Here is a 26,612-nt window from a genome sequence, read left to right as displayed (position 1 = left end):
GATTAAAGGCATGTGGCTCCACTTCTGGGGGTATACCCCCAAATTCTTAACACCGTTGGCAAGAATTACAGTTCTCCCTGGTTAATCTTTTTTGAGATCTGCGCATCTTTTTCTGCCCCTGTGCAAGGGTAAAGTGGCTGGCATGATAGGGTACGCACGGGGCTAGGGGTGTTAATCAGTGTTGACTCAGGAAGCTGAGGCAGGAGAATTGCATCAAAGTTGAAGCTAGCCTAGACTGCACAGTATGTTTGCAGGACCCTGTGCCCCCCCCAAAAAAAAAAGAAAGAAAGAAAGAAAGAAAGAAAGAAAGAAAGAAAGAAAGAAAGATAGATAGATAGATAGATAGATAGATAGATTAGCAGGTGAGAGGTGTGTGATATTGGTTCCTTCTTGCTCTGCCAGTGCAATGGAAATGCTTTCCGCTAGGGTCTTGCAGAGTGAACTCCATCTCGGCAGAGGGCATCCCAGACCCCTTTCAGCCCCGGAAGCTGGGCTGCCTGCCATGGGAAGACTACACTTCCCAGAGATCCCAGGGAAAAGCAAAAACCCTTTGGCTTTGACAGCCACCGCCACAAGCCTTTCCGCCTCCCCAGCCTGCCTAGGTGCTGGGAGCTGGGAGCTGGATTATGGTGGCCTGAGCAGCCGACGCAGCCGCAGGAGCCGGGAGTCCCCGTCGGTCCCCAAGCTGCAAAGTCTGCCTGGAAGACCCCGAAAGCTGCGGGCTCGGATAGCCATGCCCGCCCCTCCCAGCACCACAAGGGGCCCGATCCCCCCGCTGAGGCTGGCGGTCGCCGTACAGATATAGCTGGGTCCCCCGGATCGCCATCGTCCTCTCCTCTAGTGCGCTACGGATTTCTCCTGCCCACTCTCCGCCGCCTGGACCGGGAACTGAGCGAGGGGCCTACAGACTCTGCAGTCCTGATGTCCCCGAGGCCGCTCTCCTGAGAGAAGCCACCACCACCCAGACTTAGGGGCAGGCAAGAGGGACAGTCGCCAACCGGAGCCACAAGGCCCGGGCTCACCATGGCCCCGGCGCTGCACTGGCTTCTACTATGGGTGGGCTGGGGAATGCTACCTGCCCAGGGAACCCATCTCGGCATCCGGCTGCCCCTTCGCAGCGGCCTGGCAGGTCCACCCCTGGGCCTGAGGCTGCCCCGGGAGATCGACGAGGAACCTGAAGACCCGCCTGGCCGGAGAGGCAGCTTTGTGGAGATGGTGGACAACCTGAGGGGAAAGTCCGGCCAGGGCTACTATGTGGAGATGACCGTGGGCAGCCCCCCACAGACGGTAAGGTGGTCAGATCTAGTAGCCCTCCTCCATGCTTGGTAGAGGGGTGACAGGGTAGGAATGAAGCAAGCTGCCCTGCTAAGATAGATGGCTTGTTTGGTGGGTGCAGCATGACGCCCCCCTTATTCCTCCAGGATCCGGCTGGAAGTAGCCTTTCCCTTTCCCGCCCTCTTTCACAGGCAGCCAAGTCCCAGGACTGACTACCCACCTCTCACTCCCACTGCCCCATCCCCCCATCCCCAAGAAAGCACTTCGGTGGTGGTGCCCAACCCTGGGGAAGGGCCAGGCACAGGGACACTGTAACAGGTGTCAGTGGCCAGAGTGTCTCATATTCCATCTCCCGATCCTCTAGTGTTCTGGGGGGATCTAAGATCCCCACCTTCATCTTCTTGAGAACCCAAGAATCCTGGCACCAGTTGGGTAAATCAGCTCCTTTCCCCAAGTCTGGTTTGCCATAAGCCAGCAAAATGAGAGCCTTACTAACAGCCATGGAGCCTCCAAGTCCCAACAGACTCTGACTTCGCCAAAGTCCCTTCCTCCTCGTTTATCCCAACCCCCAACTCTCCACTCTAGCCCCTCCCCCACCCTTGCCTCAGAACATGGCCAGAAGGGAACTGAACTCAGTCTGAGAAATGATAAACCTAGGGGAGCCGCAACCCTCTTGCAAGGGTTCCGAGGTGGAGGGGCACACAGCCGTGGGGAAAGACACCTCTCACTGTCTTTTCCCAACAATTTTTCCAACAATTGCCAAGGTACCTAAGGTGGCTGCTGGAGGTTGTGTCCTCTACCTATGCTGACTGGGAGTGTGGCCTTGAGTCAGCTACCGTCCATGTGGGGTTGCTGGCTGACCTCTGAGTGCATCTGCCGCCTCTGTGGGCGAGTCTGGGTACTGGTGGCACTGTGATTCTGCATATGCTTCTGTGTGTCACCTTGAATCTGATCCTGTGTATCTCTGTGCGCTAGCCTCAGTGGCTCCAGCCTGGGTCCACAAAGCTTGTCCATCGAGTGTGTGGAAAGGTGGGGGCGTGCTGGGGTCAGGGAGGTCAGCCACACTTCCTTTCACTCAGGGAGTTGGATATGGGAGAACCACAAACCCCTACTTTCTTGTTACTTGCTGGCTTACGCCACTCGAGCTTGTTTTGGGAGCTCCGAAGTCCTGGTCTCCCCCTCTCACCCCTCCTTTTTGCTGTACACTGTAACTTCCCAGAAGTACTATGGAATCTGAGTATGGGAGCCAGGCCAGAGCCAGAATTCAGTCCGAGCCAACAGAAGGCAAGATGTCAGGGAAGGGGACATGTGGAGACCTGGGACTCCAGTGACGTGCTGTGCAACTGCACAGATCTGTGATACAGCCGGCAAGGACTTTAGGGTCAGACAGGCCAGGAATCTGGGATCTACCTAACACCTTTAGCCTTTCCTTTTTCCAGCCGTGTGGCCTTAGGCAACTTACATAACTCTCGTTGGCTATTGCCTTCTCTTTAAAACATGGGAAACGAGATCTCCTTTGCAAGACAAGTGTGAGGACTAAAAGAAACCATGTAGACGGAGATGCCTAGAAGAAATCCCTGGGTTAATTTATCCCCAGTAAATATTACTGCCTTCTCCTTAACGGTCCTGGCCACTTCTGCCTCTTCTGTGCTATACAATGAAGCATAAAATCTGGACCCTGTTGAATACATTTAGAACTGGGGGACCAGTTGCCATACTTCCTTGGTTCCCCGAGATGCAATGTAGGTGCTCCAGCCCTTGGCAGAGAGTAGAAGTCCAGGGCTAGTCAGTGCCTTCCCCTCCCAGCTAGAAGCTAGAGCAAGGGGCTGGAGGTCACACGCCAGCCTTGGGAACCCTGAGCAGAGGCACTCTGTGGTTGCACATGGCTCTGATCCAGACCCTATTCCAGCCAGCCTCTGCCCTGTGGCTATTTTGTTCCTCTCCTCAGCAGCCTGTGAGAAAGATGAGCATTCTTCTTACCTGACGGGGCTATCAGAAGCATGAAACTCGGGCTGCACAGTTAAATCTGGAATTTGAAAGGGTATTTCCCATTGCCTGGGGGTCTAACCTACAAAGAGATGGAAGACACACCTCTACACTAAAGGCTTTGAAAAGGAAGTAGAATATCAAGTACTCTTTCTGACAAAAGTGATGCCCTGTAGATTCTTGTCTTTAGGACCTGTTAAACATGTCAATTCTCACGGCCCCACCCTAGAGCCTGGGAGGCAAAGTGTCTGCATGCCTTAAGGTTGAGAGGCACAGATATAGGAGCACAAAGAATGATGAGGAAGGTAGAGTTGGCTCCAGGGACTTGATGGAGTAGGTGTGCTTTGAGTGAGGTCCTGGAGGATGCAAAGGAAGGAGGGCCGTCCCAGCCAGGACCTGGCGCTTCTCCCAACACGCTGTAATTGCTTCTCACTTGCTCCCCACTCTGGCCCGTAGACTGAGAGAAACAAGACGAATGAGTTGTGTGCGTGAGCTTATGTGTGTTTGTTCAGGAGACGAGAGAAAGCCAGGCCAGTTGACACTGCAGGTTTATGCTGAGACCAGATCAATTTAGGTAAATAAAACAGAGCCCAAATGTCAAAAAGCCTTAAATGTCAGGCTATATGGTTTGGACTTCGGCTCTGAGGGGGAAATTGAGATCATTGGTACTGGAGAATGATATGGAACGAGCAAACAGATGTCTGAATTTTAGGGAGAGTAGAAATATAGAGTATGGGAGGTGGGCAGCTCACTTTCTAGTTCAGGTACAAGGTGCTGTGGAGAAGGCGTGAGGTTTCAGTAAGGGAGAGAGAGAAAGGAGGCCAGGATGCAAGGAAGGTCATAAAATAGACGAGCAGGTTGGTGACATCATGTGAAGAAGGCATCAGAGGTAACTTGGTGATTCTGACACAGCGTAAGTTGGAACGGACTATTGTCGGGACAGGATAGAGGGCAGGAGGGCACGGTTTGGTATATACAGTTGTTTTATTTTAATTTGGTGTGCATATTTTAGTTTGTTCCGGTTTATATTCGTTTTGCTGCAGCCCCCACCCCCACCCCTTGCTATGTAGCTCTGACTAGACACAATTTTTAGAGAGGTGGGATTAGAAGCGTAGGCCGTCACAACCCAGCTTCTTCTCTTGTTCTGTTGGTTTGCTTGGTTTTGAGACAGGACCTCACTGTGTAGCCCTGGCTGACCGGAATTTACCATGTAGACAAGGCTGGTCTCGAACTCCAAAAGATCCGCTTGCCTCCGCCTCCCAAGTGCTAGAATTGAGGCTGTGTGGCACCAAGCCCAGCTTATCTTGCTCTTTGTTTATTTGTTCTCCCTTTCTGCAATCATGTATATGTATGTGTATACGTGTTTTCTCTCTCTCTCTCTCTCTCTCTCTCTCTCTCTCTCTCTCTCTCTCTCTCTGTCTTTTTCTGTCTCTCTCCCTTATCCACAGCTTTCAGAAGAGAAAACAGGCTCTGAAAAATAACCGCCTGGTCAGGTGGTGTGTCAGTAAGCTAAGGCCCTACCTTACCCTTGTTCTTCTACAATGCTATTGTCTTGAGTAGTTCTTGAGAGCATCCTTCTACTGTGAGGTTCCCCCCTACAACTGTGTGCTATCACTATTTTTGTTCCCTTCATCAAGCTTCAAGGTCGTGGGACCAGAGATGTAGCCCAGTGGTAGCACGATAGCCTAGCAAGCACGGGGCCCTAGGCTCATTCCCCAGCACCACAAAACTCTTAAGTTCATACTCTTTTTGTTTTTATATATTTATTTATTTATTTATTTAGTGTATGTGTGTGCATATACCACCACCTGGATGTGGAGGTTAAAAGACAACTTGGAGTTCTCCCCTTCTACCATGTGGGTTCCAGGGACTGAACTCAGATAGCTTGGCAGGCGAGGCTGCAAGTACCTTCACCCACTGAGCCACCTCGCCAGCCCCAAAGCGCACATTCTAATATGTATGATAATTTCCAGCTCAGACATCTGCTGAGTGAATGAATCCGCGAGCTACGCAATGTTTAAATAGAGCTGTTAACTGGGCCTGGTGACTCAGGTCTGTAATCTCAGCTCCTCAAGAGGCTGAGGCAGCAGGATCATAAGTTGGAGACTTACCTGGGCCACAAAGTTAGTTCAGGGGAGTTTGGGTAATTTGACAAGACCCTGTCTCAAGAAAGAAAGAAAAAAGTCAGGGTGGGCTAGGAATATAGTTTAATATCACTGCACCTGCTAGCACCCCTGGGCCCCAAATGTACTGTGTATGCACTCCTGGTTCCTTGGTACTGAGATCGCAGGTATGAGCCCTTCATCTTCCCAGTTTCCTATCCTGCCTCATTTTCCCTTCAAATGAAAAGCTGCATGTCATTGCGATAGGATAAGCATCCCTGACCTAACACTGAAGAGAAATTTGTTAGGAAGGAAATTTGGTAACAGTCACTTCAGTATGATAAAGATTTATTGAGCAACTGTTGTGTGCATGAGAGAAATAGTCCCCAGTCTTTTGGGGTGCTTACGATTTGGTGCGGAACACGGATGTATAAACATCAGTGGTATCCAAGAAGGATGAGTCCAGGAAACGGCACAGAGCAAAGTAGCTACGTCTCTGACAGGGCACAGGCTCGCCGCTCCGCTCTGTGGGAAGACGTGCATGAGCTGTAGTGAGAAGCTGGAAATTGTAAGGAGGCTGCGGGCCTTGTACTGGAAGTGGCTGGCAGACCTCAGAAGCCTATGAAAGAGGGGTGGTGGTGTCTAATTTTGGTTTCAGGAAGACAACTTTAATGTGGAGGAGGGCTCGGATAGGGTAGTGTGTGAGACAAGCATCTGTTAGACAACGGCCTGACGAGGGAGGTGGCAGTGAGGGGAGAAAGGAGAGAAGGTCTCAGGATGCTGCCAGTCAACCAGCCCTGTTCTGTCCCTGTGAGTTAAGGGGTGAGAGAAAGGATGAGGAAAGGCGCTAGTCCCTCCTCCCTAACCGCTTGGCTTGTCTGTATAGGTGAACAGCAAAGGGGTAAGCTTTTAGCCAGGCGACTGGTGGCACACACCTTTGATCCTAGCACTTGGGAAGCAGAAGTAGGTGGATCTGTGAGTTGGAGGCTAGCCTGATCTACAGAGTAAGTTCCAGGATAGCCATAGCTACACAAAAAAACCCTGTCTTGGGGGATGGGGGCAGGAAGGAAAGCTTTTTAAAACCAATATGATTTACCAAGTACCTTACACATCCATTTTTCTCTCCCCCCCCCCATTTTTTTTTAATGGCCAGGACATCCAGTAAGACAGGGGTATCTGGCTGGGCAGTGGTGGCGCACACCTTTAATTCCAGCACTTGGGAGGCAGAGGCAGGCGGATTTCTGAGTTCGAGGCCAGCCTGGTCTACAGAGTGAGTTCCAGGACAGCTCAGGCTATACAGAGAAACCCTGCCTCGAAAAAAAAAAAGACAGGGGTATCCTAGAACTTGTAGCCTAGGCTATCCTAGAACTCACTATACTGCCAGGATGATCTGGAATTTGCAGTAATCCTCTTATCTCACCCTCCAGGGATTGATTACAGGTGGGCCACTGTGCCTGGCTTCCACAGTTACTTTTCTGGTTTAATGATATGGCCTAGGTATTAGCATTGCTCATTTTGGTGATAAGAAAACCGGGGCTGAAAGAGATTAAGGGGATTTTGTGAAGTTACTCAGCTAGGAACAGAGCTGAAATTCAAGTCCGTATCTTTAGGTCCAAAGTGCTAGCACTGGGTTAATTTCCATTTTATCATCTTGAACATGTTAATTGACTTGGAAATGAACCATCCTTATGGGTGAACCCTCCTTAAGGGATGAACCCTCCTTAAGGGATGAACCTGGCAACAACTGGCCACAGGCATCTGGAAACTGGTGGGAGATAGGGCTCAACTGATAGACTTGGTAATCACCTCACAGGGTCAGCAAAAGATCTTGTTCCTTGAGAAAGAATGGAAAGAAATGATGATGACGGTGATGATGATGGTGATGGTGATGGTGATGATGGAGGAGGAGGAATATTAAGTAGAGACAGGGAAGGAAAAAAAACATCTGCAATGGAGGCCGTCCTGGTCTGGGCTACAGATGGCACCAGCCCTTCCTATTGTTTCAAACACTCCTCTGCCTTCCTAGCTAAAGATAGGTTCCTTTGGGAGAGGAGAGTGTTGAGAACGATGTCCTCTGACTGCGCATTTCTAGACAATTCTGGTAAAAAGCAAAGCAGAAAATTCTAATTGAAAATCCAAGAAGAGATCTCCCAGGGAAGCCCCCATGAGAGTCTCGCTCTCTGCTGTAATCCATCTCGCTGGGATGACTGAGCAAAAGGCAGGCTGTTTTCCTGGTCCCAGAGAGAGGTTCTCCTGGAAGGAGAGCTCCAGAGGGTGGAAGGCATTCACTGATGTTGGTCCACCATGTCCTCTGGTTCTGAGGAGAGTGAGATGAGTATTCTGAGATAGGATGCTGAATCATTAGTCTCAAGAGCATCCTGACCCAGGGAGTAGAGGCTCCTAGGCTGTTCTCCCAGACTACAGGTCTTCTGTCATCCAGTGGTTGGCTTCTCTGCTGCTCATTGTAACCCCACTGTGACCAGGATGGCTGTTTTCTGCTAAGATCCCCCTCAGAGTCAGTGACCCCAGCACTAATTCCTTTTCATGGCCTGTGAAGAAGATTTTGCCAGGGAACAGAGAAGGTGAACTCTAGCTTTCCCCAGTGGGTGAGCGTGACTCAAGGACCAGCAGGAAATTGAGTTGATGCCAGAGAAGGATTCACTGTCTGACAGTGACAAGCATGTAGCTAATAGCTGCTCTGGGGAAGGGTTTTCCAGGTGGCTTCTACAGGGAATGAAGGGACAAAAGCGGTCCCAGGAGCCAGCACAATGGTTGGGTATTGTGCTCTTGTACAGTGTGTAGTTAGCATGCATGGGACCTTGGTCCCATCCCCAGCACCAGGAGTAAAGTTTAAAAGCCATCCTGTCAATTAGCCATGCTGTTTTTGACTCCGTCACCCTACTGATAGACAGCAAAAGAACTGTCCTGGAGTCTGGAGGAGACGATACCCTGGCTAAAGACAGAAGGGTGCACTGAATAAGTTTGGTTTGGGGTGACCCAGCCCCTTTTAAGATCCCTTAAAAATCTGGCCTGAGCTGGGATGAGTGATACTTGTTTCAGGGCACCAGCTACTGGCTGGAGAACAAAGGAAGCAGAGGCTAGAGCTAGAGAAAGAATCTGTGGCCCTGGGATCAGCTACGTTTGTTCAAAGTAGGAAGGAATGGAACAGGACACAGTTGCAGGGTAGCCAGAGGCAGGAGGAAACGGTTGGCCTTACTCCATTGATGGCTGCTGACTCCAGGCTCCTTGTGCCCTTCCTTATCCCTTCTCAGGTTTGGACATGGTATCTATTGAAGAAATCTGATGAATCTCATTTAGCAAGAGTTGAGACCAAGTAGGTCTGGAGCAACCGCTGCTCTAAGAACCAGAGCCCAAGAAAATTCAGTTTATGTGCATAGGCACAGAGGGCTGCAGTTGTCCTGGCCACTTAGCAATAGCACTTGTCATCTATAAAGTCACAGGGAACCAATTGCAGGAAATGAGAACCGCTGTCAGGGTAAGAAGTCAGCCAGGTGTGGTGGTACATGCCTGTAATTCTAGCACTTGTGGGTGGAAGCAGGAGGATTGCCATGAGTCTGAGGCCACTCTGTTCTAAGTTTGTCCTTTCTACAGAGGAAGACCCTGTCTCGAAAAATAAAATAAAGCAAGGTGGTGGTGGAGCACGCCTTTAATCCCAGCACTTTGGGAGGCGGAGGCGGGTGGATCTCTGAGTTCGAGGCCAGCCTGACTTACAGTGTGAGTTCCAGGACAGCCAGGGCTGCACATAGAAACCCTGTCTTGAAAAACTACAAGGAAAGAAAGAAAGAAAGAAAGAAAGAAAGAAAGAAAGAAAGAAAGAAAGGAAGGAAGGAAGGAAGGAAGGAAGGAAGGAAGGAAGGAAAAGAGAGGTGTGAGCACCTGCTGGGGCCATGATTGATAACAGTAGATACTCCATTCTAGGAGCTCCTAGTGGGTGGGATAGGCAGGCATGACTCAATGACTGAGGTTTGAGGAGTGGTAACCAGAGAAGCCAGGCGATGCTGAGGACCTGCAGGAAGAGGAGCTTCATCTTACCAGACCCTTGAGAGACAGGCTATGTGACCAGGACTGGAAAGCTGACCGTGTGTCAGGCATACAGCAGGAGAGCGTGGCAGCTAAGGGAAGGAGCTGTGTGTCCGTGCCCAGGCAAGGTCATCATGCCCCTTGGCAACGTCACAAGAACCACACGGAGGCAGGGGACAGTGGCCAGAGAAGCTCCTTGGGAGTGACCAGTGGTTAGCCAGTAGCCCCCAATGTCAAGGGTCACAGGATTTCATTCGGACAGGTTGCCCAACACTGGGCAAGAAACCTCCAAATCACTGTGACTTAAAATGCAAGTCATTTTTCAGGATTCTGTGGGTTGGCTTGAGGTCCTCCTGTTTGAACTTATTTGTGTGGCTACAGACAGCTGGCAAGTCAGCTAGAGGCCGAATTGTCCCAACTGCTAGGTTTGTGGCAGCACAGAGTCCTTGAGGCAAGACTTGGGCTCATCACTGATGGATTGCAATCCGTGTATGCAATACAAGCACTGCCTTGGGGGGTGGAGTCCTTGCCTTTGCTGATGTCCCACTGGCCAAACCCAGAGTCACTGTGGAGGAGTCACACAAAAGCTTGTGAATCACCAGGGTACCCTTCTACCACATACTTCCTCTCCAGATGGGAGGGAACATAAGGTCAAGAACATAAAAGGCCATACTTCATGGTTGGTTAGAGCCAGTGGAGGCTGGTATTGGCTTTGTGGCTTGTTTGTAAGATGGCCACGTCGCTCACACTCTCTGGGTCTGTTTCTCTTCAGAATGGAAGAAAGCCTCCCCCAGCTCAGCTTTTCACCAAGATTTGTTCTTGCTTAACCACCAGTTCTGATGTACACACAGAAGAAAACAGATGTCTTCTTTGGAAGACTTGGACAGAGAACCTCTGCCCTAGGGGCTTTTAAAAGCGGCAGAGCCTGGGGTAGGCTGCAGAGAAAGTTTGTGGGGCAGGGGAGGTGTGTTTTACTCTTAGACCATACTGGGACCAGAACCTGGGCCCTTGTGCATACTAGGGAAGTGCCCTATCCTGAACTAACCACTAGCCTACACTGAAGACGCTTAATAATCTAGTCTTGTTCAAAAGTAAAAAGCACAACATCTCTCCAGGTCAGGAGATAGAGGCTTTGGAAGGCCCCCTTTCATCCAGAAGATTCTGAGCTATCCCTGTCTGTGGAGGTTAAGCCCTGTAGGACTGAGGGAGCCCAGAACCCACCTTAAACTTGCCAGCCTCACGTTTACTACATCTGCTGAGAACTATTGCTGAGCATAGCAGAGTGAACCTGGGCAGGTGTGCTTCTCCCAGTGGGGCTTGTTAGCCCTTCCCTAGATGCTGCCTTCTCTCAGAGGCCCCAAGGAGCACATTTGTTTGTTAAGTGATTGGCACTGACCTAGTCCTGACCCCAAGTTCAATCTCCTGGGCATGGGACTCCTAGGTCTCCCGAGGCTAGGGGACTAGGAGGAAAGCTACAACACATGTGGTCTGAACCTCCTGTCAAGACAAGGCAAGCTAGGTAAAGAAAGCAAGGCAGATCATAAAACTAACCAGCTATTGGGAGCCTCTGAGGGACTTTCTCCCTCACCAGTTTTCAAGAAACACCTATTGTTTTAAAAAACTTGAAAAACCAGTTTTCAAGAAACACCTCTTGTCAGGCACTAGGAAACCAAACTAAGGCTACACTGAGGATTTAAAGTTCTTAGACAGGGAAGGCGAGAGTCAGAGAAGCCAACAGTAAAGGAGCTTACAGTTAGTTACAGTTAAGGGAATGGACCCTGGTCTTCCTCCCCAGGGAGGAAGTTTATATTGAGGCTTAAAGATGAAGAAGTTAAGACATAGAACTGAGAAGAGGAGGGGTCAGGCAGAGGCAGCGGCCAGTGCCACTCTGTGGGAAGGGCCCAGGGCTCCCAGGCAGGAGCAAGTGATGTGTGGTGGGGTTTGAAGACTTGCCTGAGGCTGAGCATTCGAGCAGGGTAGGTTGGACATGCCCTGAAGGAAGTGTGCAAGCCAGAAGTTTTCATAGTAATCGACGTCTGCTGTCTTAGGAGGGCAACTTGGTCCTATCTGACCTTGGGAAGGTGACTCAGGCCACGGGACAGAAGACAGAATGGTGAGGTCAAAGGCAGACATGGCAGGACAGTTCAGATTGGAGGCTGCACAGATGGGTCAGTGGTTTAAGAACATATTGCTGCTCTCGCAGAGAAGGTTCAGTTCCAAGGACCCCATGGTGGCTCACAACCATCTGTAACTTCAGTTCCAGGGGATCTGACAACCTATGCTGACCTCATCCTCCTGTACACACATGCATACATAGAAGATTATATATATATTGTGTGTGTGTGTGTACATGTGTGTGTGTGTGTGTGTGTGTGTGAGAGAGAGAGAGAGAGAGAGAGTGAGAGAGAAAGAGAGAGAGAGAGAGAGAGAGAGAGAGAGAGAGAGAGAGAGAGAGAGAGAGAGAGAGAGAGAGAGAGAGAGAGAGAGAGAGAGAGAGTGTGCTGAGGTTAAGAAGCCCTGTGATATCCCAGGATAAGCTAACTGGGCCAAGGGGTGGTAGAGGAGCTGGAAAGAAATAAGACATACAAACACTCTTTAAAGGATGGTGACTGGACAGGACTAAGGGAACACTGGGGACAGAGATGAAGAAAGCCATTAAAGAGTCTCTGAGGTTACTGCCTTACAGAACAGATTGGATAGTGCCACCACTTACTAATACAGAGAGTACTGAAGAGGACCCAGTAGAGGTTGGTTTTGGGCATCCCTACTCGGAGGTGTCTATGGGAAAGTGTACTGGGAAAGAAGACAAAGCCAAGCTGGGGGTGTCAGCCTGTGAGGGGGGGGGAGGCAAGAGAGGACCTGAGAGGGGACATGGGAGTGATGTGAAAGATCTCTCATGGATCTGTCCCTGTGAAATCATCAGGAACTGTAGTAAGGGCTGTTTCATAGTGGCGGGATGCAGGAAAGCCAGTTTTAGAATGGCTTGAGAAAGAGTAGGAGGTGAAGAAATGAAGACAGCTTGGCTGAGAGCTTAGCTTGTGAAGAGAGGGTAGCTGGAGGCGGGTGTGAGAATCAGGAGGGTTTGTGTTGTTTTTAATGAAGAGACTCGGCATTTGTATAAAGGCCAGTGGGAAGAATTCGGATTCCGTGGTGTCGGGATGGAGGAGCGGGAGCCCATGGAGCATGGCGGTTGACTTAGCCGGAGGGAAAGAGGATCATGTCTAGAATGGGTGCCTGGCAGAGGAGCAAGGAGGGAATTGTCTTCCCAGCCCAGATAAAAGCCGAGGCCCGAGCCAGGAGGAAGGACAGAGTGGCTGGGGTAGCCTCAGGCCCAGGAAGGCTGAGGAAGACTGGAGTGGGCTCTGGGCCCAGGAGATAGGAGGCTTCTGCAACTCTTTCCCCCACTAACTGCCTTGTTTGACAATGAGAGTTCTGGGTGGCTCAGTTCCTGCCTCAGGGCTGCACCAAGCTGAAACGGAGAGGCTGCCAAGAGCTGCCCAGGGGGCTCAGATAGAAATGTTGAAAGACAGCCCCAGAAATCACTTCCCAGCAGCAGGCTGTTCCACATGCATAGGAGGGACAGCCAGACACTGCTGCGGAGGGAGTCTCACCGTTTTCCTGTTTTGTTGTGGAGAGGGAGAGGCAAGACCAATAGGCGTCTGAAGCCCTGGAATAGGGCACGCTGGGGAGGCGGAGGGGCTCGGGACTGAGGAAGGTCGTTCTTTCTTGGACTTAGCCCTGTTTGTCTGAGAGAGACCTTCCTCAGGTGAAAGAGTAAGGCTGGGACTGGAAGGCAAACAAGGATCAGTACCTTGTGGTAGAGAAGGGAGAGGCCTGAAGAGAGGGGAGACAGGAAAAGGCCTTGAACAACGGGGGTGGAGGGGTGGGGCTACCTGGATAGAGAGACTCCAGTCTAGTGTAAAGAAGTTGCCAATCTGCTCGAGCTGGCCTTTACACAGATCTCAAGTAGTCCCTCCCATGAACAGGTTACAGGGACTGTGTCAGGAGGGGAACCATTTCTGGTGCTAGGAGCTAAGCCCTAAAGGTACAGAAAGGGGTCCTGGTAAGGGGGTGAAGCCTTTTAACCATTAACCCAGCTGCTGGAAATCTGACTGTGGAGGAGCCTCCCAGCGCTATTGATTTTTCTAAAAGCACAGCTGCTGTTAACTGGTGGCTGCCCAGAAACCAGGGAGAGGCACAGGAGTAGAGGTGGAGAGAAGGGGGCAGGGAGGAAAATGGGAACCCAGCCCGGAGTGGGAGCTGGAGAGGAGGTCTTGAGGCAGGGTCCAAGGGTTGGCCACCAGTGTAGAGGAGTCTTTGGGGGTGATCAGGGAACCTAAGCAGGCACTGGAAGCAGCCAGCACAGCCCATAGACACTGCTGAGCCTGGAGGGGGTGGGGAAGGCCCTAACAGACGGAACAGAACAAGCTCAGGGACGTGGTGACCTTCTCAAGGTGACTAGGTCAGAGCTCTGCTGACTTCACTGAGAAAGGAAGGGAAGGCCATTGGAAAAAGCTGAGGTGCAGGGCTTTGGAGGTCAGAGAAAGTCCATGACAGACTGCTGTTTTTTTCCTGAGGACAGAGCCCTTTCCCTGCTCCTCTAAAACAGCAAACCCCATAATGGTCTGGTCTGGCTGAGGGCTGGGTCAGGCCATCAGAGCCTGACCTTACCTGGCCTGCTATGCCCTCTGCGTCACAGCAGTGACTAGTTTTACAAAGCTAATTCATTTGTGAGGTGGCTAAATGGCAAGACGAGGAACCTTCAGACTAAAATTTGCTTCTGGAGAAGAGAAGGTTGAAGGATGCTGGTGTGGTAAAGAAACAGGGCTGCTACAACTTGTATCTAAAGTGCACCCCAAAGGATCATGTGTTTTCAGTGTGGTGCTAGTGGGAGGAAGTCAGGTAACTGGGGGTACACTCTAGGAGGACATATTAGAATTCTGGCTCCTTCTTCTTTCTTGGCTTCTTGGCTGCTGTGACAGGTCTCCTTTGTCACACGGTGTACTATGTTGGTATATACCAAAGCAAAGTGGCCTAGTGACCATAGACTGAAACATCTGAAACCCTGAGCTGACTACTAGAGGAGGGGAGGAAGGGACAGTCACACAGTGGCATGTGTGTGTAACCTCAACACCCTGGAGGCAGAGGGAGAATAAAGGGTCAAAGTCACTTTCAGTTCCAAAGTGAGCTCAAGTGTCATCCTGGGTGACAGGAGACCCTGCCTCAAAAACAACAGTAACAAAAAAAAAAAAAAAAAAAAAAAAAAAGGAAGAGGAGGAAACCAGAAACACAAAATACTTTCCTCTTAAGTTGCTTTAGGCATGTGTCACATGATGGAAGCTAAGACAAGTCACAGTGGAAAGTGACTGCAGGTAAGGAAAGCTGAAATAAGGGGTGGTCTGTCTGCACATGCATAAACTTCATGACTCTTCGTAGGATGTGTACACTGACATGACGTGTGGGCAGGGGTTTTGGCTCTGTGACATCAAAAGGTTGCCTACTGGACATTTGTGCAAGTCCAGGGTCAGTGGCTTCAACCAGTTTGACCTAGAAAGTATCTCCAAGTTTGAAAAACAATTTAAAAACAACAACCAAAACTCTGAACAACCCTTACACCAAGGTGGGCGACCAAATAGAAGAGGTTGTCAATTTTTTTTTTTTACTTTATGTTAAACAACTTCTAAAATCAGTGATGAGCACAGGTAACTGAAAGCAAATGAAGACGCAGAGTTTATTTGGGGTTTTCATGAGTTTTAATGTTCTCTTTGGTTTTTACAATTTAAAGAGAATGAATGGTCCGATCCTTTTTCAAAAAAAAAAAAAAAAGAATACTATTCATTTCACTAAGAGGAGTCCATTACAAGCAGTAGAACAGGGGACATGTTAGCAAGCTGCACAGCAAAGGACACAGACACAGCAGTCTGTACACCCTTAGCCATGGGGCTCCTGGATCCCCATTCTTTCTGATGATGGCACACATAAGCTTAAGTAACTCAGGAGAAGCCACATTATGTGGCATGGAGTCCTATACACACCTGGGTACCAATGTGCCCCACTCACAGACCCCACACATCTTTCCTTGCCAGTGCCAGACAGAGTGGATCAGTCACAGCACAGGCCTCCCTCTTGATGGCAGAGGGAAATAATGAAGATCAGGTGACAGGAAACACTAGCATGACACAGAGAGTCACATGTGCAGTCTCTGAGGCTCGGGAGGACCCTCAAAGTCTATCTGTGGCCTTGGTTCCAATGCTGTCAGCCTGGCTGCTCTTATTCCATGAACACACAGTAGGACCATAGGCCGGTGGGTCCAGAACTATCTGTTTGCAATGTCTTTTCTCTCCCCTTTCTCTGACAGCTCAACATCCTGGTGGACACAGGCAGTAGTAACTTTGCAGTGGGGGCTGCCCCACACCCTTTCCTGCATCGCTACTACCAGAGGCAGCTGTAAGTCCTGGGGAGGGGTGGGAGAGGGTCCAAGAGCAAGAGCCTTTCTTCTTACTAGGGAGGGGGGAAGCAAAAGGAGGCAGCTGGGGCCAGGAAGAAAGATACCGTGTGGGAGAGGGTGGGTTAAGAGGCAGACACAAGGGCTGGTGAGATGGCTCAGCGGTTAAGAGCACTGACTGCTCTTCTAGAGGTCATGAGTTCAAATCCCAGCAACCACATGGTGGCTCATGACCATCTACAATGAGATCGATGCCCTCATATGGGTGTCTGAAGACAGCTACAGTGTACTTACATATAATAAATAAATAAATCTTTAAAAAAAAAAAAAGAGGCAGACACGAAGCGCTTCCGCCCCAAGGCTCCTAGAGCAGAACACGAACCATCTCATTCTCTGTCTATCTGGATAGGCTACATTGTTGTGGCTACAGTTTAGAAGGCTGAACAGGTTAGTGGTTAGTGCCTTTCACCATGTTCTCACCTGGGGGCTGCTCCGGGGTAGTTAAATATGATTTAAGCAAGAAGAAAGAGCTAGGCATGATGATATATACCAGTAATCCCAGTCACTGTGTAGACCAGTGTGGGCTACATAGCAACTCTCAAAAAAAAAAAAAAAAAAAGAAAAAGAAAAGGGAGATGGGGAGATGGCTCAGTGACTAAGAACTTACTATGAAAGCAAGAGGACTGGGTTTTAAGTTCTAGTACCTACTTAAAGCCTGCCATGGCTTGCATGCCTGTTAACCCCAGCATTGGCAGGCTGAGACGGGCAGATCTAGCTTTCTGGCCAGCTAAAAACTTCAGGCTTAGTGAAAGATCCTGTCTCAAAAAATAAAATGGAGCCGGGCGGTGGTGGCGCACGCCTTTAATCCCAGCACTTGGGAGGCAGAGGCAGGAGGATTTCTGAGTTCGAGGCCAGCCTGGTCTACAGAGTGAGTTCCAGGACAGCCCGGGCTACACAGAGAAACCCTGTCTCGAAAAACCAAAAAAAATAAAAAAATAAATAAATAAAAAATAAAATGGAGACTGATTATCCTCTGGCCTCTGCGTGCACATCTGTGCATGTACTCCATGTACAACAATGACCTTACTCTTCAGTTTTAAAAAGCCAGAAAATAAGAAGAGTCCTTTATGGAACCCCACTGAACTGTCTCCGGGTACCACTGTGCCACCAGCTGGGTTCAGCTCGGTGGTGGGAGGTGGGCTAGAATGGGTTTTTTATGTAAGACATGGTAAAGAGCGTTGTGAATGACTGGTCGTAAAAGCAGAATGAGGATGTGGTGAGGAGAAGCCAGTACTGGCGGCATGTCTGTGTGAGGACAGGAGGAAGCCTGGGACTTATAGGAAAGTACAAACCAGTGCCCTGTTTCCTTTTTCCCTAAGAATACAGTTGGGGAAGGAGTGTGGGTAAGATGAGAGCAAGGGCATCCATTGTAAGTTTTCACACAGTGCCATCACTGCCCAGCCCTGGGTAGTTACAAGATAAAGAGGAAAGGGAAGGGCACCCCACAGCAGTGAGTACTCTAGCGGATTCCAGTGGCCGCCTGCTGTGCAGGGATATTTGTTCCAATTTCCTTTAGAGGCTATTCCATGGCTTCCACAGTCACCCTGCCTAGTTTTCTCCACCACTCAGTTGGTACCACTGGGCCCCAAGGCAGCAAGTGAGTCAATGGCTCTTTTTCTCTGGGACTGTGATGGAACTGGTGTGGGGGAGGAGATGTCCAACAGCTGTTTTTGCAGCAGCCACAGACACAATGTACAAAGCCCATCTTGTTCTTTAGCCTGAGCTTCAGGTCCAACAGTATAAACTATGCGGACAGGAGAGCAAGCCCCAGCTACAGCTAATCTATCTGCAGGGATGCTTTACATTTTGTTCTGGGTGATACGTCTAGGGCTGTTCAGCTGAGTGGATTCTAGAATGCAGTAAGGAGCGCATTTGGGAATATATTTAACGACACACACCTATTGTCATAGCTTTGCTTCTTTTTTATAGGTCCAGCACATACCGAGACCTCCGAAAGGGTGTGTATGTGCCCTACACCCAGGGCAAGTGGGAGGGGGAACTGGGCACCGACCTGGTGAGCATCCCTCATGGCCCCAACGTCACTGTGCGTGCCAACATTGCTGCCATCACTGAATCGGACAAGTTCTTCATCAATGGTTCCAACTGGGAGGGCATCCTAGGGCTGGCCTATGCTGAGATTGCCAGGGTGAGAGAACCAAGCCTGCTGCTTGCATGTTGATCACTGCATGCTACACAAGGAAGGAGTCAGGAGAGAGAAGGGGGAAAGATGGACTGACGTGGTAAACATGGGGCTGGACAGATGGCTCAAGGAGTAGTGCTTACCCAGCAGTCTTGAGTTGAATCCTCACAACTAGCATTTTCAAAACTGCTGGGTATGATACTACATACTTATAATCCCTAGCTCTGGGAAGGCAGGGTCAAGTAAATTCTGGGGCTTCCTGGCCAGTAAGCCTAGCTTACTAGACAAGTTCCCAGCCAATGAGAGACGCTGCCTTAGAAACCGAGGTAGGATGCAGCTAGAGAGACGGACTAACAGTTAAGAGCACTTGCTGCTCTTTCAAGGCGTCCAGGTTTGATTCCTAGCACTCACATGTCAGCTCACAACTTCACTTCCAGGGATCCAATGCCCTCTTTTGGTCTCTGGAGGCACAAAGCACAGGCATGGTACATAGGCATAGAGGCAGGCAAAACATCCATACTCAGAAAAACAAAGTCTTTTTTTTTTTTTTTAGATAGAGTTTTTCCATTTAGCCCTGGCTGTTCTGAAATTTGATCTGTAGATCAGGCTGGCCTTGAATTCCGAGATCCACCGGCCTCTGCCTCCCAGGTGCTGGGATTAAAGGCGTGAACCACTTCTGCCCAGCATAAAAACAAAACAAGCTAGGGCTGGTGAAATGGCTTGGTGGGTCAAGACCCCTTGTGGAAGCCTAAGAGCCATGTGGTGGAAGGAACAGACTGATTCCTGCGCTTCCTTTCTCCCACTTTCACACCCATGCTGCACAGGCCAGCGCACACACAGAAAATAGTCTTAAAGGTACACAGATTCTCAAGAACAATATCCGAGGTTGTCCTTTGGTTTCCAAATGTGTGTGCACAGACACATACATATACATGTGTGCACACATGTGCATACACACACGCACTGACACGTGCACACGATATAGGAACACACACACGCACTGACATGTGCACATGATATAGGAAGACACACACACACATGCACACACACGCACTGACTCGTGCACACGCTATAGGAACACACACACACATGCACTGACGTGTGCACGATACAGAGAGAGGTGCAGCTATGATAGGTGCAGGAGGGGATGGGTGGAAGGTGCTATGGCCTCAGAGCACTTGCTCAGCCAGGTCTCTCTGAGGAACATCCCCAAGCTCTGGCTTTGCCCTGAGTACAGGCAGGAAGCTGCCCTCTGCCTGGTAGGGCCCCTGTATGAGGATTTATTCTTGTGTCTCTCTGCCACAGCCCGACGACTCGTTGGAGCCCTTTTTCGACTCGCTGGTGAAGCAGACCCACACTGCCAACATCTTTTCTCTACAGCTCTGTGGCGCTGGCTTCCCCCTCAACCAGACGGAGGCACTGGCCTCAGTGGGAGGGAGCATGGTGAGTAACCACTCAGAGGGGCCATGTGCCCTCTCCCTCATGGCCCGAATCAAGAAACCCCTTTATAGTCCCAATCCTTGCTTCCCTCCTTTCCTTTTCCACTCGTTTCTTCACTGCTGTTCTTGAAAGGAGGTGAGTCACTCATGGAGAGGATCAGAAACAATTAGGTACATTTCAAAGACAATGAAAATTAGTCCTGTAGATTACTGTCAGAGTCTGAGCGCAGGTATGGAAGGAGTCTGTTAGGAGCGGGTGTCTGGAGCTTTGACTGACCCAGAACTCACTGTGTAGGCCAGGCTGGCCTCAGACCTGTAGCATCCCCTCCTTCCAAGTGTATGCCACCAGACTCAGTTCAAGCCCCTTTATTAATTAGGACAGTAACAAGTGGTTCTCCAACAAGCACAGACAAGAAGACGTATGAAAGCAGCATATAATCAGTTCATTCCACATTTATTGTACTAGCTTAGGTTTAAATAACTTTCTGTCAAGGGCTATAGATTTTGATACAAATAATCCTGATGTGTTTCTTCTCCTGAACACATTTAGGAAACTAAATATTACCATGCATGGGGCATGATGGGAGATCAGAGAGAATCTTGGCACCCCAAGAAATGGCTGCTCTATTTGGTTTTGGGTAACCTGGTCTCCTTCTGTGCTAGGACACGGGTGTCTGTCTCTTTTTCCTTTAGATCATTGGTGGTATCGACCACTCGCTATACACGGGCAGTCTCTGGTACACACCCATCCGGCGGGAGTGGTATTACGAAGTGATCATCGTACGTGTGGAGATCAATGGCCAGGATCTGAAAATGGACTGCAAGGAGGTAATGAAATGGAAGGGGACCCGAGAGAGTCAGGGGTGAGTGCCACACTGGGAGGCCACCATGAGAGTGGAGGCACGGGCCCTGTGCTGAGGACAGCATCCCACAGCAGCCCTACAGTGAAGGGCAGGATCTGGCAGAGCAGTCACAGAGCCTGGACCACAGAGCTCACGTACAGAAATGACAGCATGGAAGAGTTCCCTTCTGGACTCTAGTGACTACCTCTCACGACCTTGGGCAAGGCTTTTGTGAGGCAGCGGTTAGATGGACCTGACCTGAGTCCTGCTGTTACTAAGTGTCTTCAGGCTCCTCACATAGTGCCAGACTCCTCATCTACAAAGCAGATGTAAAAATACACAAACTTTCTCAGAGACTGTGAAGGTCAAAGCCCATGTATGAAGTGTTAGTCCCTATGCTTGGCATACCCCCAAATGCCAATATTTGGGGTCTCTTTCCCTAGACTTTTTTACCTTTATTGGGGTGAGGATAGGGCATGTGCCATAGCTTGTGTGTGGGGGTTCAAGGAAAATTTTCAGTAACTAGTGGGTCTCCCTGGGGTTGAACTCAGGACATCATGCCTGGTAGCAGATGCCCTTACCTGCTATCTCAACGGCACTCTTTTTTTTTTTTTTTGGCTTTTTTTGAGACAGGCTCCCATGTAGCTCATGCTGGCCTCAGACTTGCTAGGTAGCTAGAGATGACCTTGAACTCCTGGTCCTTCTTTCTCTGAGTCTCAGGTGCACTACAGGCATATACCACCCTGCAGTATCGGGGCTCAAACCTGCGGCTTCACACACGCTGAGCCACCCCTCTCTACATTATAACGTATGGTAAAGGAGAATGACGACAGAAGAGTGCTAGAAGTTACAAATACCGCACAAGGCATTTCTGTTTTCGAGTTAGAGAACACCGAGCCGCACTAGGTGATGAAGTCAGTACTTACCAAGTGCCTGGGATCTGCCAGGACCTACTTAGTGCTTTCATTCGGCCTTTTGATTTGTTTAATCCTTATGATAACCTTTGAGGTAGGCACTGTTACTCTCTTCAGTTTAGAACAAGAAAACAGGTACACAGAAGTTACGCAACTTACCCAAGGAGGTACACGTACGGAATGGGAAAGCTACGATGCTAACCCCAGTAGGAAGCTTAGCTGTCAGTCACCGCTCCCACCTCTTCCCCTTTCTCTCCTCAGTACAACTATGACAAGAGCATCGTGGACAGTGGCACAACCAACCTTCGCTTGCCCAAGAAAGTATTTGAAGCTGCGGTCAAGTCCATCAAGGCGGCCTCCTCGGTCAGTGGACTAAGGGCGGAGGTGTCACAAGTCAGTGACAGTCACACTGTCTAGCATGCACCCAGTACACGTAGCTCCTTCCTGTCAGATGCTTAGAAACAGCTGGTCTGTTGACTTGGCATTGCGATACCTTTTCTTTTTCTTTTATTTGGGACAGGGTCATGAATGTAGCCCAGGTTAACCTTGAACTTGACAACTTCATGCCTCAGCCTTCCAAATTCTGGGACTATAGGCAGTGCGAGCTGCCACGCCCAGTCACCCTAACACAACTCTATGAGCCCAGTGTCCTACTTTCTCCTCCTGACCCTTAGACTTCAGTTTACCTTTGCCACTTTGGAAATTCCCTGAAAAAGCAAACAGTGGTACTGTCACTACGATTCTGAACACAAGAGAAGAGATGGTGGGACAGGCAGACTCTTCACATTCCTCTCTTGTCAACAGACGGAGAAGTTCCCGGATGGCTTCTGGCTGGGGGAGCAGCTGGTGTGCTGGCAAGCAGGCACGACTCCTTGGAACATTTTCCCAGTGATTTCACTTTACCTCATGGGTGAAGTCACCAATCAGTCCTTCCGCATCACCATCCTTCCTCAGGTATGTTCCCAAGCTGAGACAGTGGGGTGCCAAGAAGCAGACAAAGTATGTAAAGAGACATGGCTTGCTACATCTTGAATAACGAAATGAATGTGTAGTGGCAAAGGGGTCTGGGAAAAGTCAACGTCTCAGGGCTTGAAGAAGAGCGAAGTATAGGTGACTAACAGGCAGAGGAAGGCAGGAAGAGTAGGACATGCTCTCACCCTGGGACTGTTTACCCTTAGCAATACCTTCGGCCGGTGGAAGATGTGGCCACGTCCCAAGACGACTGTTACAAGTTTGCCATCTCACAGTCATCCACAGGCACTGTTATGGGAGCTGTCATCATGGAAGGCTTCTATGTTGTCTTCGATCGAGCCCGAAAGCGAATTGGCTTTGCTGTCAGCGCTTGCCATGGTGAGGAGGGTGTGGGGTCACTCTGTTCATGTTCTTGCTGTCAGCAGCTCATACCCAGGTCTCTTTCTGTTTGGAAGGTAGGAGTAGCTGCCTCTGGCTAATCAACCATGTGTGAATGAATGCTAAGCTAAGGCTTGCTCTGGTGAGCATGCCTGGTGGGGAAACACTGTTGTAGAACTGATAGCTTCCCAGGCACCCGGGAAGACTAGCTGCAAGGGTGGCTGGCTGCCCACAGTAGCTGAATGCTACTGCAGAAAACAGGCCAGGGCTTTGTGGCTGGATTTTCACAGGGACAGGTAAGTCTGCTGTGTGTGTAAGGGACTAGATTTTGGTCAACTCAGAACTGTTGACTTTTGATATCACTTCCACTGGATTCGAAAATGGGAAAGCCTTGCAGTTCCCAAGGTCCTGGAAAGAAAACCATCCTCCCTCAGTACTAGCGTCCCTGCCTACTGCTTACTCTGTCCAAGATGGGCTCTGCATAGCCTCACTTGGGTGGATTCCAAGGGGACCCTGGCAGGAAGCTCTTTTAATTGTATAACCAAAACTATGACAGTAAGAGCTACCGGTTCATCTCCATCCTTTCTCTAGTGCATGATGAGTTCAGGACGGCGGCAGTGGAAGGTCCATTTGTTACAGCAGACATGGAAGACTGTGGCTACAACATTCCACAGACAGATGAGTCGACACTTATGACCATAGCCTATGTCATGGCTGCCATCTGCGCCCTCTTCATGCTGCCACTCTGCCTCATGGTATGTCAGTGGCGCTGCCTACGCTGCCTGCGTCATCAGCATGACGACTTTGCTGATGACATCTCCCTGCTGAAATAAGGAGGCCCGTGAACAGATGACGGAGATTCCCCTGGACCACATCTGGGTGGTTCCCTTTGGTCACATGAGTTGGAGATACGGATGGTACCTGTGGCCAGAGCACCTCAGGACCCTCACCGACCTGCCAAATGCTTCTGCCTTGACAGAACACAGAAAGCTGGCAAGCTGGATTACAGGGCTTGCACCTGTAGGAGACAGGAGAGGGAAGAAAGCAGCATTCTGGTGGCAGGAATACCCTTAGGCACCACAAACTTGAGTTGGAAATTTTGCTGCTTGAAGCTTCAGCCCTGACCCTCTGCCTAGCATCCTTTAGAATCTCCAACCCAAAGTATTCTTTCCGTCCTTCCAGAAGTACTGGTGTCATACTCAGGCTACCCGGCATGTGTCCCTGTGGTACCCTGGCAGAGAAAGGGCCAATCTCATTTCCCTGCTGGCCAAAGTCAGCAGAAGAACATGCAGTTTGTCAGTTGCTTTAGTGATAGGGACTGTAGACTCAAGCCTACACTGGTACAAAGACTGCATCCTGAGATAAGCCAGAACCTATGTGATGCAAATGTCTGTACTCCTGGGGGCAGTCAAGATGAGGAGAGGCAGGACAGAGACAGGAAGGAGATGGTGGCAAAGCTAGGAAAGGCAGGACTCTAATCACTTTCCAGGCCCAGGTTTAGACTCATCTCCAAGACAGAAGCCCATCTGGACTAAGAGAGGTATCATTCCCCAATGTGTCTGTGGTTGCAGTCTGAAGTGAAATGAAATGGGGAAAAGGGCTTATTAGCCAAAGAGCTCTTTTTAACACTCTTAAAGGAACAGTGCTTATGAGAAAAGTCCCACTGGACAGATGAATTCCTATCTTGTTAATTCCACCTGTCTCTCCCTGCTTCTTCTACATGCTAGGTGGCACTAAAATGTCCCAACCCTAAGGTCCTAGGTGCCCTGTGGGACAACAGTTAGAATATTGCAGGGCTGGGGATTGTCTTCCCAGCATAGGTTCACTCCAACTAAGGTGCTAAAAGGAACAGACAGGAGAGTTCTCCTCTCTGATCCACAAAGGCAGAACCCTCAAGATTCATTCAGCAGGGTTAGGGCTGATACATTTGCCTCTGCCTCCATTTTGTTTTTATTTTATTTCTTTTTGCCCAGTGGTACAAAACAGTAAGATCTTTATGGAATACTGAGTGGGTTCGTTACTCTCTTGCCCTCTCCAAAGGCCCTCTATTTATCTGGCTAAGGAAATATCACATATTGGCTAGTATTAAACAATGAATGTAAGATAGAGGGCTTTCTGCTTCTATGTCATTGCCTTCAGTATCAAGGCTGCCTGGAGAAAGGATGGCAGCCTCGGGGCTTCCTTACTCCCTTCTTTCCTGATAGAGCAGTCTTTCTGTCCTGCTCTCTGCTGTCCCTCCCAATAGTACATGGGTACCCAGGCTGGTTCTTGGGCTAGGCAGTGGGGGCCACACTCACCTCCTCCCTGTCAGTTCTAACACAACAGACAAGAAGCCAGTGTTAGTGGGAAGAGCTGAGTTTTCCTGGGATGACCACTGTATCCTATCCTGGTATGCTCTACACTGCTTTCAGGTAGGGGACCTGCCAAACATGGAATAGTTGAGGAGGAGGAGACACCAGCAGGGCCTCTGGAGTTGCTGGCCCCAGCCAGCTGCTGTCCACAAGCCATAAACCAATAAAATAAGAATCCTGCATCATAGTTTCCAGCTGGGCCCTCTTCATTGCCCTTGCAATGGTGCTGCTCTGGCTGAGTAGGAATACCCCACACCCACAGACTGCCAGGAAGATGGAGACGGTCCGCTTCCAGCTCAGAACTACAGTGTAAATAAGCTTCCAGGATCACTACCATGAAATCGCCACATTCTGCTTTATAATTTCTACCCATGTTGGGAAAAACTGGCTTTTTCCCATCTCTTTCCAGGGCAAAAAAAAAAAACTCAACCTAGTTGTTATTTACCCTAGTAACTGGTGTTCTATTTTTTTTTTAAACGGGGAAATTTGCATTTATTTTTCTTTTAATGGTTAACTCCTTTGTATCATAAACTTATGAACTCTGATATGTAAAACAGAAAAAAATCTTGACAACAGCTTCTTGCTTGTAAAAATATGTATTATACAGTTCTATTTTCAAAGTCTCCTGAAAAATGACTGGCCTATCTCCACACTGCATGTGGGGCTTTGCCACTGGTCTGCATGGACTGAGGCCCGATGGGCAGAGGTGATGTGAGCAGGCGTGGCAGACTCTGAGTGGTTTCCTGACTCTTTCTCTGCAAGGGCAGAGCCACAGTGACAAGGCTCCAACTGCAGGGGCCTCTCTCCAAAATGCTGCCTTCCCAGGCGTGCTCTGAGAGACAGCATGGCCCCAACTTAGTCCTGGTTTTGTCTCTCTCTACTCTTTTGGCTTCTAAGATTTTATTTATTTATTTATCTATCTATTTATTTATTTATTTATTTAGGAAAAGAAAAGTAGTTTTTCTCTTCCTTTCTTTCTTTCTTTTCTTTTCTTTCTTTTTTTTTGAGACAGCATCTCATGTAGACCAGGCTGGCCTCAAACTTGTAGCAACCTTCCTGCCTTTGCCTCCTGAGTGCTGGGATTACAGGTGTGTGCCACCACTCCTGATAGAAACCGTGTGTGTGTGTGTGTGTGTGTGTGTGTGTGTGTGTGTCTATACAGGAAGGGGCCAGGAGGATGAGATATGGTCTCATATAGCCCAGGCTAGCCTTGAACTCCTGACCCTCATGTGTGTCCACCTCCCATATGCCATGATTTCAGGCTTGTGCCACCATGTTTGACTATGCTCACTTTCAATGTACAGTTTTCAGGGGACACTGAGAGGTACTGCATTGCTAGTGCTGGAGCCTCCACAGTTGAAGGGAGAGAGCAATGGTAAGATTTATAAGACAGAAAAGGAATGCCCCACAGGAAAAGAACAAAGGAAGTAGACTTCCATTTTGCCACCTTTTCTGTTCAAGTAGTACCAAACTGGAGACAAGAAGACAGAAGTACTTCATTAACCAAAGAAAGGAGGTCACTTGACCTCTAAAAAGCTGAGGACTCAGGACATTCCATTCCCCCTTAAAGATGCCAAGGTAACCCTGGGAAGTCCAGTCCCCTAAACATGCTTGTCAATCAACCTGAACAAATAAGGCAAGAGAAAAGAACTCATCCATGAGCTCAT

The 26,612-nt window shown here is 49.5% G+C and overlaps 1 protein-coding gene across 1 annotated transcript; it reads left to right on the top strand.

Moving 5' to 3' along the window:
* The first annotated feature begins 533 nt into the window (after window positions 1-533).
* Bace1 (beta-secretase 1) lies at window positions 534-25,565 on the top strand. Its single transcript, XM_028783683.1, has 9 exons — window positions 534-1,287; window positions 15,763-15,851; window positions 17,839-18,055; window positions 19,355-19,492; window positions 20,182-20,316; window positions 21,506-21,607; window positions 22,049-22,198; window positions 22,423-22,594; window positions 23,186-25,565. The coding sequence occupies exons 1-9, from the start codon at window positions 1,024-1,026 to the stop codon at window positions 23,425-23,427; spliced, it is 1,509 nt and encodes a 502-aa protein (XP_028639516.1). The 5' UTR covers window positions 534-1,023; the 3' UTR covers window positions 23,428-25,565.
* The last annotated feature ends 1,047 nt before the right edge of the window (window positions 25,566-26,612 follow it).

This window comes from Grammomys surdaster, unplaced genomic scaffold (assembly GCF_004785775.1).
Source record: "Grammomys surdaster isolate TR1022 unplaced genomic scaffold, NIH_TR_1.0 1164, whole genome shotgun sequence".
NCBI lineage: Eukaryota > Metazoa > Chordata > Mammalia > Rodentia > Muridae > Grammomys > Grammomys surdaster.
This window is presented reverse-complemented; position numbering and strand designations above follow the sequence as displayed.

Bases quoted from the DNA above. Each gene is read 5' to 3' on its own strand.
- Bace1 (XM_028783683.1), top strand. From the start codon at position 1,024: ATGGCCCCGGCGCTGCACTGGCTTCTACTATGGGTGGGCTGGGGAATG. The intron at 15,852-17,838 runs GTAAGTCCTGGG...TCTTTTTTATAG, and splicing joins CGCTACTACCAGAGGCAGCT to GTCCAGCACATACCGAGACC. The intron at 20,317-21,505 runs GTAATGAAATGG...TTCTCTCCTCAG, and splicing joins TGAAAATGGACTGCAAGGAG to TACAACTATGACAAGAGCAT.